At 58.6% G+C, this 15,904-nt stretch overlaps 1 protein-coding gene across 3 annotated transcripts in view; it reads left to right on the forward strand.

Moving 5' to 3' along the window:
• UNK (unk zinc finger) overlaps nt 1–15,370 on the forward strand; it is a 35,934-nt gene extending 20,564 nt beyond the window's left edge. The window contains exons 2-17 of one of the 3 annotated variants that reach the window (XM_081575336.1): nt 1,018–1,227; nt 2,376–2,552; nt 2,690–2,820; nt 3,503–3,638; nt 4,174–4,291; nt 4,660–4,744; nt 5,925–6,067; nt 6,432–6,632; nt 7,194–7,259; nt 7,700–7,874; nt 8,674–8,775; nt 8,905–9,093; nt 12,044–12,225; nt 12,827–13,084; nt 13,893–14,013; nt 14,977–15,370. In XM_081575336.1, coding sequence (XP_081431462.1) covers nt 1,018–1,227; nt 2,376–2,552; nt 2,690–2,820; nt 3,503–3,638; nt 4,174–4,291; nt 4,660–4,744; nt 5,925–6,067; nt 6,432–6,632; nt 7,194–7,259; nt 7,700–7,874; nt 8,674–8,775; nt 8,905–9,093; nt 12,044–12,225; nt 12,827–13,084; nt 13,893–14,013; nt 14,977–15,362 — 2,680 coding nt within the window. In that variant the 3' untranslated portion in view covers nt 15,363–15,370. Of the gene's footprint in view, nt 1–1,017; nt 1,228–2,375; nt 2,553–2,689; nt 2,821–3,502; nt 3,639–4,173; nt 4,292–4,659; nt 4,745–5,924; nt 6,068–6,431; nt 6,633–7,193; nt 7,260–7,699; nt 7,875–8,673; nt 8,776–8,904; nt 9,094–12,043; nt 12,226–12,826; nt 13,085–13,892; nt 14,131–14,707 lie in introns of those variants that run through there. The other 2 variants (XM_081575337.1, XM_081575338.1) reach the window with 2 other exon arrangements.
• Nucleotides 15,371–15,904: the final 534 nt, after the last annotated feature.

The raw sequence follows: 15,904 nt of genomic DNA on the forward strand, positions 1-15,904 counted from the left end.
GTGCCTTCTAGAACCATCCTCCACACTGCCATCAAATGCCCTTTATCAAGCCATTTGTTGCCTGCGTTGCTAGGAGTTGAGGAAATGAATAAACTGGCCTGCCTGCCTGTCCCCCAGTGTGTGTGTGTGTATTGGAGGGGGATGAATCTAAGAAACGCTCGACCAGGACACAAAGTGACAAAACAGAGACGGATGATGTGGTTCTGTAAGGGGGTCGGGCCCTCCGCTGGGTGGTGATGGGTGGGGCTTGGAGTTGTCTCGGTTATCAGATGCAGAGTAAAGGAGAGAGACACAGGTTGGGAGGAGGCCAGAAGTACAGCCCCCAAGCCGGGGTGAGTCGGGATGGAAATAGAATACCTCAGTCCTGCAGGTGGTTGGTTGTGAGACTGTCGGGGGGGAAACATAGCCAAGAGGGAGTATCTTCAGATCCTTCTAACATGAGCTTCACAAACAGACATTTGGGTGATGCTGTAGGAAACGTCTCTGGGAGGAGCTTGGCAGACAAGACAGTGGCTACCTGGGACAGGGGTCTGGAGGGATACCTGGTGACCTGGGTTTTCAGCCCCAAAGCAGCAGCCTTCCTGGCGCTCAGCCCGGCGCCCATCCCTGCTCCTGGGATGAGTGAGGCCTCCTGGCCTGGCAGGCAGATCTGGGCAGCAGAGACCCCGCAGGACACTGCAGAGAGGGCCCTCAAGCTCCTGTTTGCAGCCTTTCCCCTGAGACCAGTGGTTTGGCCTAGGAAACCTCGGGTGTACTCGGAAAACAGGCCACTGAGGAAGCCCTCCCCTGGTCACCATGGGAGGCAGCTGACCGGGGAGGGCATCTGTGGTTCTGCCCTGCAGGCTGTCAGGAAGGATCCTCACGCTAAGGTCCTGCCTTCAGCCTGGTCTTCTCTGGTGTCTCGGTGGAACCGGCCCCTCAGAGTAGGGCCCTTGGGGGACTGGGTGGCCCGCGTCTTGCTGGGAAGCAAGGGCCGTGACGGCGCTCCTGGCCTGCTCACCGGGGCTCCCTCTGCAGGTACCTGAAGGAGTTCCGCACTGAGCAGTGCCCGCTCTTTGTGCAGCACAAATGCACTCAGCACCGGCCCTATACCTGCTTCCACTGGCATTTCGTGAACCAGCGTCGCCGCCGATCCATCCGCCGTCGGGACGGCACCTTCAACTACAGCCCCGACGTCTACTGCACCAAGTACGACGAGGCCACGGGCCTCTGCCCGGAGGGCGACGAGTGAGTGCCGGCCAGCCCGCCCTCCGAAGAGCCCATCCCCTGGGTCAGAGGCTGCCTTTGGGGGACTGCTGCAGCCTGGCGCACCTTCCTGTGACCCAGACCTGGGCTCAGAGCCTGCCATCCCCCAGGGGAAGCCCCTTCTCCTTTCCCCACTTTTGGGAGGACCTGCACAGGCCTTTCTTCTCCTAAGCCTGAAGGCCACACCGGAGCCAGAGTGGCTTCCTGGGCCTTCTTGTCCTGGTCCCCTGCAGGTCACAGGACCCTCTCCTCAGCCCACGCAGTTCCCACCACAGCCACTTACACAGAGCCTCTCCAGTTTCCCTTTTCGCTGACTGAATATTTTGCTAGGGCTTCCCCCAGTGGCTCAGTGGTAAAGAATCCGCCTGCAATCCAGGAGATGCGGTTTTGATCCCTGGGTCAGGAAGATCTGCTGGAGAAGGAAGTGGCTACCCACTCCAGTATTCTTACCTGGGAAACCCCATGGACAGAGGAGCCTGGCTGCAGTCCATGGGGTTGCAAAGAGTCGGACACAACTGAGCGACTAAAAGAACAACAAAATATTTTGCCACAGAGCTCTGTGAAGAGGCAGCATAACAAATGACAAGCATAAGAAGGTGGCAAGCCTGGGAAGGTCTCTGAGGGAACACGTTGTGACCCTGCCTAATGTGTGCTTCCCCCATGCAGAGGTGGTGATGGGGGGGTGCGCCTCACTGACCGTCTCGCACCAGCCCTCCCCATTCTCTCAAGGGTCAGAGGCTTGCTGATCCCACCCCAGCTTAGTGCAGCACCCAGAGCTCAAAGCGGTTTGCTTCTCTGAAGACCCCTGACCTGGGCACTCTTGTTCTCCCAAGAGTGCCCTCCTGGGAAGCTGCTTTTCAGGACGGCCCAGGGCCGTGATGGAGTAGCCTTTGAGAAGCTGACATGCAACGCCAGGCCTTATCAGGCCCCACTTGGGGCTGCAGCCCCTCCTGGCAGTGGGAGGGTGGCTCTGTTACCATAGCAGGGCTTGTCGCTTGCTTGCCTGCTCGACCCCCATCACTGCCTCCTCCAGATCATGAAAAGCCTTCCACAGGCAAGGAAAGGGCAGGGCTGGGAGCCCAGCTGCGGCGGGGGGAGGTGAGTGACCCCCAGCCCCTGCTGTGTTTCAGGTGCCCGTTCCTGCACAGGACCACAGGGGACACTGAGCGCCGGTACCACCTCCGCTACTACAAGACTGGAATCTGCATCCACGAGACCGACTCAAAGGGCAACTGCACAAAAAACGGCCTGCACTGCGCTTTTGCTCATGGGCCCCATGACCTCCGCTCCCCCGTCTACGACATCAGGTGGGTTGAAGGCCGTGCCAGGCTGATGGCTGTGGGCCCCGGGCAGGACCGCAGCTGGAGTGCAGGGCTGGCATTCTGCTTCCTTCCTCCTCATGCCCCCTCCCTGCTCTCTCTCTCTTCTGCTACTCTCCCCGCAGGGAGCTCCAGGCAATGGAGGCCTTACAGAACGGCCAGACCACAGTAGAGGGCAGCATGGAAGGCCAGTCAGCTGGGGCTGCGAGCCACGCCATGATAGAAAAAATCCTCAGTGAGGAGCCACGGTGGCAAGGTAAGGGTGGCCACACGGATGGCCAAGCCCCTGCCACCAGCTGCCTGTCCTCTCCCCTGTCCTCCCCATAGCCTCCCTGAGCACCACCCATTGCCTTCTCCACCCCAAACCACCACCTCTCCTGGGAGGCCTGTGCCCCCTCACCCCACTTCACACCCAGCCAACTGCAGCCCAGTCCTGCAGGGGCCCTGCTGGGGGAGTCTCCCCCGGGACCCCTGGCCCTGGTCCTGTCATCCCAAAGTGTTAGGGGTTTCCCTGGTGGCTCAAATGGTAAAGAATCTGCCTACAATGCAGCAGGAGACCCGGGTCAGGGAGATCCCCTGGAGAAGGGAATGGCAACCCACCCCAGTATTGTTGCCTGGAGAATTCCGTGGACAGAGGTGCTCCCTAAATGCCTTCAGGGGCTTTCACAGATACGTGGCTGAGCGTGTACATGAGTAGGTGTATTCTCAGCCCTCTCGAGGACTCCCTGTTTACTCTCTGACCTGTGAGCTTCTCCAGTGAGGGATAGTGGCATCCTCTTTACCTCTCTCCTGGGTCACAGACTTGGCGTTGGCCCACAAGGAAGGGGCCCTGCTCTTTCCTGTCACCAAAATCTTGGCTCCTAGACCCTTCCCAGTGGCTTCTCCTTTCCCTGCCCCTACCCTGCCCACCTGACCCCTGCCTCTGGCCTCCTGTGCAGAGACCGCTTACGTACTGGGGAACTATAAGACGGAGCCGTGTAAGAAGCCCCCACGGCTGTGCCGCCAGGGTTACGCCTGTCCCTACTACCACAACAGCAAGGACCGGCGACGGAGCCCCCGGAAACACAAATACAGGTCCTTTGGCCCCAGCAGGCCAGCCATGGGGGGAGGGTGGCAGGGGACAGATCAGGGCTGAGGCTGCTTGCACTGTGCTCCCAGGGGTGAGGGGCTAGGGAGGCCAGCCCCGGGGGTCGCAGGACCCCACTACAGGGAAGGGGAATGGTTAGGAGAGCTGAACAATCCTTTGGCGTGAAATGAGGATCTTTTCACTAGAAACTCCTCTAGTTCTGACCCAGAAGGGTGTCTTCAGGGCCAAGCTGGGATGTGGCTGTAGCCTGGCTCTCCTTTTGCAGCAGAGTGCTGGGGGCAAGGGAGGACTTGGCTGAAGGGAAGAAAACAGTGTCCTTCTGGTGATGTAGCCAGGCTGGGCAGGGAAGCAAAGCCTGGCTTCTGGCCCGAGTAAGGCCTCACTCTACAGCTGATCTTTCCTGTTTCAGAGCCTGGCTTTGCAAAGCTGGGAGACCTGAGAGGGGCCCTGAATAGCTGCGATCTTGTTAGCATCCCCCAGGTCCAGTCTGCGTCCCTCTGACCCACCCTCTCATTGAACTAGGTCATCTCCATGTCCGAACGTAAAGCACGGGGATGAGTGGGGAGACCCCGGCAAGTGTGAGAATGGAGACTCCTGCCAGTACTGCCACACCCGCACGGAGCAGCAGTTCCACCCCGAGGTGGGCCTTGGAGCTGCGACCCTTTGAGGGGCGGATGTCCTGTGAATGTGGCTCCCTTAACGCCCAGAGGCGCACTGGAAAGTCATAGCCCTGACCAAGATCATGAGTGGGGACGATCCCTCTGTGAGAGCTGGGTCAGGGCTGGTTGGGCCTGTGACCCAGGGAGGGAGGTGGTCCCCGGCGTGGGGGTGGCCATGTCTGCTTACTCTGTCTTGAGCAAGAAGTTGGTAGGGAGAGACTTCGGAGAGTGGCCTCGAGTGGAGAGGAGAAAGAAGAGACTTCTAAGCTAACCCTGCCCTGCTGAAGGCACCCTGGCTGCTGTCCCTCTGCCTAGGCCTGACCTGCCTCTCTTCTGCTCTGCCCTCCAGATCTATAAATCCACCAAGTGCAACGACATGCAGCAGTCAGGCAGCTGTCCCCGAGGACCCTTCTGCGCCTTCGCCCACGTAGAACGTACGCTCTTCCCGCTGCCCTGGGGCAGGCCCTCCCCCCGCCCCCCTCCCCTTCCAGAAGCTCAGTCTGTCAGCCAGCAGTGGGCCCTGCCCCCACTGGGAGTTCCATTCCCCCGCCGCCCTGCCCCACCTCTGGAACTGGCTCGAAACCCAGAGCTTCCAGGGTGGTGAGAGAGCAGGGACTGTGCCCCTGGTGGCGCGCTCAGAGTCCCAGGCAGAGGGAGGCAGAGCCCCGAGCCACTGTGCCTCTCCCGTGGCGGTGACCACTGATGGAACACAGCGTGGACACGGCGCTCCACCCTGCTGAGAGCAGAGCTGTCCAAGCGAAACTTAATGCAGCCCCCCTGAGTCTTTGCAGATTTTCAAGTAACCTCACCTAAAAGAAGAGAAATAGTGTTAAATTAGTTTTTAGTATATTTTTATTTAACCCAACATAAAATAATATCATTTAAAATATAATCAATGTAAAATCAAGGTTGGTTTTCTTCTTTTTCCCCCCAAACCAAGTCTTTGAAAGCCAGTGTGTACTTGAATAGCTGCAGCACAGTCCAGTCCAGACCAGCCACATTCTGGTCTCAGCCGTGGCCTGTGGTTCTGGGCTGCCGTACCGCTCAGCGCAGCTCCACACCACCCAGCCTGTCTCAGAAACAGGCTTGAGTTCCTGCCCCTGTCCACCCCAGACCACTGCTGTTTGTTCTTAATCCCTTCCTAGCCTTAGGCCTTGTCTCGGGGATTAGAGTGAAGAAGAAATTGTAGGCCCAGTGATGGGGAAGCGTGCATTTGGCTCAGAGGTGGGCCTGGCTAAGGCAGTATGGAGAGTTGATGAATGGCCCAAGCTTTGGAGTCATGTGGATTGGGGTTCAGATCCCAGCTCCTCCGTTTCCTAGTTCAGCTACCTTGAGAGATTTACCTAACCACTCTGAGCCTGAGTTTCCTTATCTGTAAAATGGAGACCATGATATTACTTCTATCTTCTGGTCATTGTGAAGATTCACAATTCATACAAATTGCCTGGCACATAGTAAGTGCACAGTACGGTGTGTGATACTGATAGAAACAAGGAGGAACCTTCCCTTCATACACAGGGGGCTACGTGATCTCCTTTAAAGACCCCAGGTGCATTTTTGGAGGGCCAGAGCTGGCTCAGGGGCCTGCTGACACCCTGCCCCTGTCTCTTGCAGAGCCCCCCCTCAGTGACGATCTGCAGCCTTCCTCAGCTGTGTCCAGCCCCACCCAGCCAGGCCCTGTCTTGTATATGCCGTCTGCTGCTGGAGACTCGGTGCCCGTGAGCCCCTCCAGCCCGCACGCCCCTGACCTCAGCGCTGTACGTGCCTGTCTGGGGGTGGGGGCACCATTCCTGCCCAGAGCCAGCACCTGCCTCTCTTGCCCTGTGCTTGGGGAGATAGTCTCTGCCCAAGGGGTTCTGCCCTTTGTGCTCCAGGGTTCTTCTGTCAAAAGCTGATCATGCTGGGGTGGTGTCCCCAGAGCCTATATCAGCCTGGGTAGAGCTGTAGAAGGGATGGAGAGCCTCATGAGGTTCTGAGTTCCCGGGTGCTGGTTGCTCCCCCTGGCAAATGGAAATGGAACTGAGCCTCTTGCTAGAGACTCTCCCTCCGACAAGGGGATGGAGGGTGGCCATGCCTCCACCTGCATTGTGCTCACTGGCCCACTCTCTTCCTTCACTGCAGCTCCTCTGTAGAAACAGCAGCCTCGGCAGCCCGTCTAACCTCTGTGGCTCCCCACCGGGCTCCATCCGGAAGCCCTCCAATCTGGAAGGCATTGTCTTTCCTGGGGAGTCTGGTCTTGCCCCTGGCAGCTATAAGAAGGCTCCTGGCTTCGAGAGGGAAGACCAGGTGGGAGCCGAGTACCTGAAAAATTTGAAATGCCAGGTAAGGGTTGCGGGGGCAGCCCAGTGAGGTCAGCCACATTCTACCTGTGGCTGGAGAAGCCCTGGAGGGTTGTCCTGGCCCGGCTACGGGGAGCGTGACCTGGAATTAGAAAGTCCGTGATCCCAGCCTCTCGAAGATTAAGAGAGTGGGTGAGGCCATCCCATTTTACAGATGAAGACAGGCAGGTTAGAGGCGAGCACCTCACCCACCATCAGAGCCATCAACCAAGGGGTAGGGGTTCCCAACGGAGTCTTCTGACCCCGCGTCTGGTCTCTGCGCTGCCTTGATGGAGCAGTAGGGCCTTGGGGAGCAGGACAAGAGGGGTCCAGAACTGGGCTTCTCTGTGACTTGGAGTCACCAGGGAGGAGAGGAGCACAGCGCCCCTGGTCCCCATGGGAGGGAAGGAGGATGCGTGTGAGTGACGGGACCACACAACAGCACCTCATGCCTCCTTGCCCCTGGTCCCTGCAGCCTCAGCAAGCTGATGCTTGGGAGGACTCTTGGGCTTAGGAGGCCTCGCTAGCACCACATTCATCTCCTGCTCCCTGACTTTTCTCTCAGGCCAAGTTAAAACCCCACTCACTAGAGCCCAGGAGTCAAGAGCAGCCTCTGCTTCAGCCTAAACAGGTATAGAGCCCTCAGCCCCCGCCTTCCCCTTCTGGCGCCTGCTGTAGACAGGACACGCCCAGAACCCCAGGAGGCTTCTTCAGGGAGCTCCGGGCACCGCTTTCTCTACAGACTGAGGGCAAGATTAAGGTGGGGCCCCGAATCCGAGGGGGTGGGGGGTCAGGCCCTGGAGCCCCTCACCACCTGGACTCATTCATTGGTCAAAAAACTCATTGAGCAACTGGCACTGAACTCGCTTCCCCCTTCCCTACTTCAGGGTTTTAGGGGCGAGGGAGCCTGCAGTCTCCAGGCCACATGTCTCCCTCTCCAGCCCCTCAGGAGGGTGTTGAGGGAACAAGCCGAGAGCTGGGACACACCCTTCCCGTCTGCCCAGCCAGCCCCTGGCCACGGCCTCCATGGCAGCAGTCCCACTCCATCTCTTCTTCACTCTCTCGTTCCAGGACATGCTGGGCATCCTCCCCGTCGGCAGCCCCCTCACCTCCAGCATCTCTTCCAGCATCACTTCCAGCCTAGCAGCCACTCCCCCTAGCCCCGCTGGCGCCAGCAGCGTCCCTGGCATGAATGCAAATGCTCTGCCCTTCTACCCCACCAGCGACACGGTAGAGTCTGTCATAGGTAATTGGGCCACTTCTGTTGCGAGTCTAGGAGCAGATCTGTAGCCAGGGATACTGGGTCTCCGGAGTGAGGCTGGTCGCTTCAGACATCAGTCTTGGGAGATCAGAAGGCGGGCGCCGTGAGTCCTTTGACCTGGATGGAACGTGCGTCCATGGTGTGGGGCCAAGACTTGGCTTTCAAGCACGTGAGCCCTTCCATGTGCTCTTCTGTGCAGCTTGGAAGAGGGACCTCTCCCGTGGGGGTGTGCAGTCTCATTCCAGCACAGGTGTCAGTCAGCCCCAGCAGGCGTCCTTGTGAACAGCCCGCCAGCTGTCCTTAGAGCACCTGGTCATTAGATGCCCCTGCCCTCTCCTCAGCAGGCACATGTGGGTGAGGGTCAGTGCCAGGTCCTCTCACAGGCACCAGGGTGACAGATGAGACAGGCCGTTCCTGTGCTCCCCGTCCAGCTCCGCAGAGCGCAGCGGACAGGTGTTGGGCAACTGCGAGGCACTAGCCACCGAGGGTCCAGAAACCTGCCCGCCCTCAGGGAGCTCAGGGGAGGAGGCCTGCCAGCAGGCACTCGTTTCCCCCTGGGGCCAGCACAGGCGGCTTCAGAAGGGAGAGCCATTGGAGCTGGACTTGGCCAGGGGTCAGTCTGGGCAGAGGAGCAGTCCAGGCACTATGGAGCCTTGAGATGAGGCAGGGGCAGGAGAAGAGGCAGTTAAGGGCAGGTGGGTCCAGACGGCGGGGACTGAAACCTGGGGACCGTGTAGCCCCTCGGGAGGCCGGCCGGCTCATAGGCTGCTCACTCTGCCTCTAGAGTCTGCGCTGGATGACCTCGACCTGAACGAGTTTGGGGTGGCTGCCCTAGAGAAGACCTTCGACAACAGCACGGTGCCCCACCCAGGCAGCATCACCATGGGTACTGGGTGGTGGGGGGCAGGGGGCAGGGGCTGGCCAGGGGGCGGGCCAGCGGGCAGTCCCCTGCTCAGCGTGGCCCCGCATGGCTCATCTGGCCCTCACTTGGCCCCGCTCCTGGCCTCTCTTGCAGGTGGCAATCTACTGCAGAGCTCCGCGCCCGTGAACATCCCCGGCTCCTTGAGCAGCTCTGCTTCCTTCCACTCCGCGTCCCCGTCCCCTCCCGTCAGCCTCTCCTCTCATTTCCTGCAGCAGCCCCAGGGCCATCTGAGCCAGTCAGAGAACACATTTTTGGGGACCTCAGCATCCCATGGATCTTTGGGTAAGAGCTGGTATGGCTCCCTAAGGCCTGGGGCAGGAATCTGGGCTTTTGGAAAGTGCCTTTGGGCATTCTGTCCCGGCTGGAGGCAGTACAGAGTGGAGGTGAGAGCCGGGGATCTGGACTCAGAGGTGAGTCAGGCCCCTGGTTCACAGTGCTCTGAGCTGTGTGAACCTGGACAAGTGACTTAACTTCTCTACCTTAGTTTCCTCTGTCATGTGGGTATAATGGCAGTACCACCTCATAAGCTGGTGCTGAGGCTTAAATAATGCAAGTGAAGTGCCAGGTGCCGGATCAGTACACAGTGAGAAGCATGGCCTCAGAGTTGCCAGGGCCTCCGTCTGTTCTTTGTGCCAGTGTGGTGGCTCTGCCCGTCACCCAGGGCTCCTGGAGGCCAAGGGAGAGGTCGAACAGGCTCACGCATAGTGCGGGGTGGCCTTCCTGGCCGGCAGAAGCGCCAGGGAGATGCAGCTCTAACCCCAAAGGCTGTTTGCCAAACCCACCGTTGGAACTGTGTGGACCGGGTCTCTGGAAGGCAGGTCAGAGCAGAGAGGCTAGAAACTCGAGGGGCTAGAGACCTGCGTATATGTGCAGGGCCCAGTGAGTGCTGACTGAGAGAACAGACGTAAACCAGCGATGCCCAGCCTGCTGCCTCTCGGTCACCAGCAGGTACTGCTCTGACTCCCCCTCCAGCAGCTGTTCCCAGAGATCAGAAACAACACCCCACCCCACCCCGCTGCCCCCGAGGGTGCTGGCCGTCCTGGGCACACTGAGCCTGAGCCTCTGAGGTGTGCTTTGACTTTGCGACCAGGTGTGGGTTCTGCCCTGATCTCACTGGAGACACTTAGGAATGACGTTGAGCCCTCTGCTTCACAGGCTTAGAGCTATGTCTCTCTGACTTGCCTCACACATTCTGGAGGCATCTTGACTGTATCCCTCCGTACTGGCCACGCATTCATTCATTCCTTCCCCACATAGTTACTGAGCAGTATATGGATACAGTGTGGGCTCAACCATCCCTGTTGGCGTGGTGCCATGGTCTGCTGGGGGAGGCACAGGCGCCAAGCCATGAGATCATACTTAGAGACCCTCACTGTCATGTGGAGGCAAAGGGCCTGCTCTGTGATTCATGATAATGGGGGGACCTAACCTGGGGGAAACACCACCCAAGAGGACAGGCACGGTGGAGCGCCTTGTCTCCACATGGGACGTCGCTGGTCATGTGGTTGTACTTGTGTTGCTTGGAAGACAGACTCTCTTAAATCCGTGTGGTTCTGGAACATCCTGGCTGGATTAGCGGGAAAGGGGGCAAGAAAGAAGTCATTAGAGTGATACATGTGGGCAGAATGCAGCCAGAGGTGGGTATAGGTCTCTTCCTCGGAAGATGGGGCGCCTTAGGGGCCATGGAGCAAGGGCGCACAGTATAAGCAGTTCAGTTTGGTTCAGTCGCTCAGTCATGTCCGACTCTTGGCGACCCCATGGACTGAAGCACGCCAGGCCTCCCTGTCCATCACCAACTGCCGGAGTTGACTCAAACTCGTGTCCATTGAGTCCGTGATGCCATCCAACCATCTCATCCTCTGTCGTCCCCTTCTCCTCCTGCCTTCAATCTTTCCCAGCATCAGGGTCTTTTCAAATGAGTCAGTTCTTCATATCAGGTGACAAAAGTATTGGAGTTTCAGCTTCAGCATCAATCCTTCCAGTAAATATTCAGGACTGATTTCCTTCAGGATGGACTGGTTGGATCTCCTTGCAGTCCAAGGGACTCTTCAAGAGTCTTCAACACCACAGTTCAAAAGCCTCAGTTCTTTGGTGCTCAGCTTTCTAGTCCAACTCTCACATCCATACATGACTACTGGAAAAACCATAGCTTTGACTAGACAGACCTTTGTTGGCAAAGTCATGTCTCTGCTTTTTAATATGCTGTCTAGATTGGTCATAGCTTTCTTCCAAGGAACACATGTCTTTTAATTTTATGGCTGCAGTCACCATCTGCAGTGACTTTGGAGCCCAAGAAAATAAAGTTTGTCACTGTTTCCCCATCTATTTGTCATGAAGTGATGGGACCGGATGCCATGATCTTAGTTTCTGAATGTTGAGTTTTAAGCCAACTTTTTCACTCTTCTCCTTCACTTTCATCAAAAGGCTCTTTAGTTCTTCTTCACTTTCTGCCATAAGGGTGGTATTATCTGCATATCTGAGGTTATTGATATTTCTCCCGGCAATCTTCATTCCAGCTTATGCTTCCTCCAGCCCAGCGTTTCTCATGATGTACTCGGCATATAAGTTAAATAAGCAGGATGACAATATATAGCCTTGACGTACTCCTTTCCCTATTTGGAACCAGTCTGTTTAAGCAAACACCCACCAAATGACCAGGTGAGGGCTGAGCAGGTGAGGGCGCTGGGTGAGCACATGGCTTAGCTTATCGCAAAACGTAGGCCTTTGGAGCCAGATGTCCTGACTGTGTACTAGCTTTACTGCTTACTGTTCCTATGATTCCTGGCAACGTGTTTTATCTCAGTTTCCTTGTTGTAAAACAAGGGGGGTGGGCCCAGGGCTCCCTGAACTCTTCCTGTTCCAGCTCTGCCATAATCTGAGGCTCTGACCCATGTCTTGCTTTCCTGAATCTCCTCCTGGGCCCTCACATCACAAGAAGGCTCCCCTTCCTCTAGGCTGACTGTAAAGTTGGGATCACAAATCACCACGCTCTCCGGCTGCTCTCCCCAGTCCCCTGAATCACCTTGGGAGGCAAATGAGGAGAACCCTGCTTTACAGACAGGGATGCTGAGACACAGAAGTAACAGGTGGTGCCTACACATCCCTGTGAAGTTCCCAGCCTTGCATTGCTGGAGCCTGGCACAGACAGCCCCTGGGAGCCTCCAGGTAGGGCTGACAGGGCCCAGGCCCGAAGCCCTTAGGAGTGCTGATGGCCCTCCCCTTCCCGGGGCAGGTCTGAACGGGATGAACAGCAGCATCTGGGAGCACTTTGCCTCTGGAAGCTTCTCCCCGGGCACTTCCCCTGCCTTCCTGTCAGGGCCGGGGGCTGCAGAGCTGGCCCGGCTTCGGCAGGAGCTGGACGAAGCCAATGGCACCATCAAGCAGTGGGAGGAATCATGGAAGCAGGCCAAGCAGGTACTGACTCCCAGGCCCACGCGCCTTCCCAGGGCCTAGGTCATTCAGCCGGAGCCTGTCGTACATGGACTGGGTGCAGGGGCTGGGGGGCGGGCAGGGGTCCTGGAGAGCAAGGCAGAAACTCGGCTGTTTATGCTCTCCCCCGTGGAAAAACTTGCCTTGTCAGTCGGGACCCTGGGGTGGCTGGTATCACAGGCCTGAAATGCCCTCTCCAAGCTGTTCATGTGGTCTGGTTCCACAGTACCTCGTGCCTCTCCCCAGAAGCCCCGGCTCCTGAGCTCTGGGTCCAGGGTTCTAGGTTCTGAGATGGGCCACAGCCTGGTTGCCCCTCAAGGTGCTGGCCAGCTCCGCCTGGTGCTCCCCTGCTACGCTGGGCTTGGCCCCCTGCCCTGCCCACAGAGGGTCTCTCGCAGGTCCTGAAACTTCTCTTTTCTGCAGGCAGCATCAGCCCTCCTCCCTGCCCCCCTTCCCAGACACCTGCCCCAGCTCCCAGCAGGCCCCGCGGCCGTGGTGGCCCCCACGGGCCCCCAGAGACGCGCACTCGGGCAGGGGAGAAGGGTAGCGGGCCATCGTGACAAGGTGCTGCGTGTTGGGCCCACAGGCTTGTGATGCCTGGAAGAAGGAGGCAGAGGAGGCCGGAGAGCGGGCCAGCGCGGCGGGTGCCGAGTGTGAGCTGGCCCGGGAGCAGCGGGATGCCCTGGAGGTGCAGGTGAAGAAGCTGCAGGAGGAGCTGGAGCGGCTGCACTCGGGCCCCGACCCTCAGGCCCTGCCCGCCTTCCCCGGCCTGGAGGCCCTCTCACTCTCCACCCTCCACTCTCTCCAGAAGCGGCTGCGGGCTCACCTGGAGCAAGTGGACAAGGTCAGCACCCTGGGGAGCACGGGTGGGGCTGCACAGTGGCCTCGGCCAGTGCTGGGACTTGGATGGGTCCCTGCCGTCCTGGGGCTGGCTACCTTCCTCCTGAGAGCCTCTGCCCCAGCTGAGCTGACCCAGGATGCCCGCGCTGGAGCTCCCCTCCGAGGAGAATGTCACTCCCTGGGGAGGGGAGAGTGGAGGTAGGGGGCGCCAGGGCCCACCCCAGCTCTTTGGAGGGCCGGCCTGAGCTGCGCTAGTGCGCCTGCGCCCTAGGCTTCCTCCTGACCACTTCCCTTCCTGTGAGCTCTGCATGCCAGCAGACATTCCAGAATGTTAGGTCCCTGGGGCTCTTGTCTGCATTCCTCAGTGCCCTGCTGGGTCCCTGGAGCACGACCTAAAGGAAGAGCTTTCTTCCCTTCACAGGACTTCCAGCAGCCAGGCCCCACGTGTGGCCCATTGGTACCCTCTCCAGACCCCAGAGTTCTCACGGGGGACCTAAGGTCACTACAAGATCTAACAAGACAAGAGACCGGAAGCCTCGGTGCAAGGAAAACCCTGACCCAGTGGGAGCTGCAGAGCAGCCCTGCCTTCCCCTACCCCACCGGGCCCCACTGGGCCTGCTGGCATCTGAAAGCAGAGATTGGGTGCCTCAAGGCGATGAGCCTGGCCTCTGACCCTGCCCTCTTGGGGGCTGTGAGCAGGCTCTAGAGCTCTGTGCCCGTTTCCTCACCTGATGGGGCTGAAGTGAGAGTTGAGGGACCTCCTTGTCCCACGTGGGGCCAGGCCAGTGACTGTGGTGTCCCTTCCTCCGCAGGCCGTGTTCCACATGCAGTCGGTGAAATGCCTTAAGTGTCAGGAGCAGAACCGAGCGGTGCTGCCGTGCCAACACGCCGTGCTGTGTGAGCTTTGTGCCGAGGGCAGCGAGTGCCCCGTCTGCCAGCCGGGCCGGGCCCATTCCCTCCAGTCGTGACCCTGCAGGCCTGGCCACGGCCTGGCTCAGATCTTCTCACCTAGGACTTTTTAAAGTATATATATATATATATATATATATATATATATATATGTATGTATGTATGTATGTATGTATGTATATGTATATGATTATGTATATGTATACATTTCTGTACGTGTGCAGGTATGTGTGGGCAGCCAGCGTGTGAACAGTGTCTGTGTGTATATCTGTACATAGATATAGACACACACTTTAAAACAGACTTACCAAGCACTTTTTAAAAGAAAACTATTTTGCAGTTCTCCCCCTGCCCGCTCCCTACCTTTCCTGCTGCAGAGACAAAGTCCCCTCTTTTCCCACCAGCCTTCTGGCAGGGAATTTGTTTCTGTCTCTTTTTTATGTAGGAACTAACTATTTTTAACTTTTTCCTGGGGCCTGAGCAGGTCAGGGTGGGAAGCTCCAGGGGGCCGAGGGGCGGGGACAAGCCTTCAGGGCAGGCCCTGTTCACCCCGCCTCCCCAGGCCAAGGCGAGCGCGCGAGCGCCAGAGTGAGGAGGACCCGGGGGGCAACCCTGGTTCCTAGCTGTCAGGCTGAGAGGGGGGTCCATGCCCGCCGAGCTCCTAGGTTTACCAAATGTGTATTTAGTCTGGGCTGGCAGGCCAAAGCTGTGGGGCCAGCCCCACTCCCGACCCTGGGCCCTTGACGCTCCTCGAGGGGCAAAGCCCAGGCGTTCTACCCCTCAGGTACCTGAGGCCGGGGTCTTCCCCAGCCCTCCCCCCAGCCCTGGGCTCCTGGAGTGGCCTCCCTGGCCCCAGGGACCTGGAGGCTGGCACTGCCCTCTCCACCCCACTCCCCCTTCGGCCCTCGGCCATCCCCCCTGCACAGCCCTCCCCCTGGCAGCTAGCAGGGCAGTGGGCGGGGAGGAGCTGCGGATGTGAGGACCAAGGCGGGCCCGGCCCTGCCCTCCTTGCCAGGCGGGGCTCCGTATGCATTCCGTGGTGCTCTCTGAGTGCAGCTGACGTCCTGCCCCGGTGGGGAGCAGGCGCCCGTGTGCATGTGTGTGCGTGCCTGTCCGATGTATATTGTGTCTTAGCTTCCATTTTAAAAATTGTTCTGTACAGAGAGATGCGGCAGGGGTGGGAGGGCAGAGTGGGGCCACCCCGCCCCCTGCACTGGGGGGTCTCGGGTGGGAGCGAGAGGGCCGCTGAGGGTCTGGCCCAGCCCAGGCCCCACCTTGGGCTTAGCACGAAAGGGCTTTCAAAGAATCAAGTGAAAACTTTTTTACAAAAATGCAAAAATCAAAGCTCCAAACGTATTGGAAATAAAATATGAACTTGTGATGGTGGCTTATTTACATGGGGGTACAGGAGAGCAGGGCTCTAAATGAGGGCCTCTTGATTATGCGCTGGACGGCTCCCAGCCCAGCCGTCCCATCCAGGCCCAAGGGCTGCTCCAGGCTCCTGGACAGCGTGTTCTCTGCCGCAGGCCTGCTGGGGCCTTTAATCCTGGACTGGGAGGCCGCCCAGGCCAGAGGACTCTTCAGAGCTCTGTTGTCAGTGGCAACTGGTGTACTTAAGGCCCGAAAGACAAGGCCCCTAGTAGTTTCTCAGAAACAGACAGTGCCTGCTCATAAAAGCATCAAAAGAAGGGTGGGCCTGCCCCTTGAGGGAGCCTTCGGGCCACCTCTCCCCCACTGCCTCAGGGAAACAGAGCCTTGGAGGTGACCTTATCTGATCATCCCTGTGCAGACATGGAGAGGTTAAGTGAATGACAGTGAGCCCCAGCCTGTGGGGCACTCCCAGTGACTCCCAGTCACTCCCAGTGACTCCCAGCCTGTGGGCCACTCCCCTAGGCAGGTCTAGAGCGGCTCCTTG

The sequence above is a fragment of the Giraffa tippelskirchi genome, chromosome 3 (assembly GCF_054371585.1).
Source record: "Giraffa tippelskirchi isolate mGirTip1 chromosome 3, T2T-mGirTip1v1.2.pri, whole genome shotgun sequence".
NCBI lineage: Eukaryota > Metazoa > Chordata > Mammalia > Artiodactyla > Giraffidae > Giraffa > Giraffa tippelskirchi.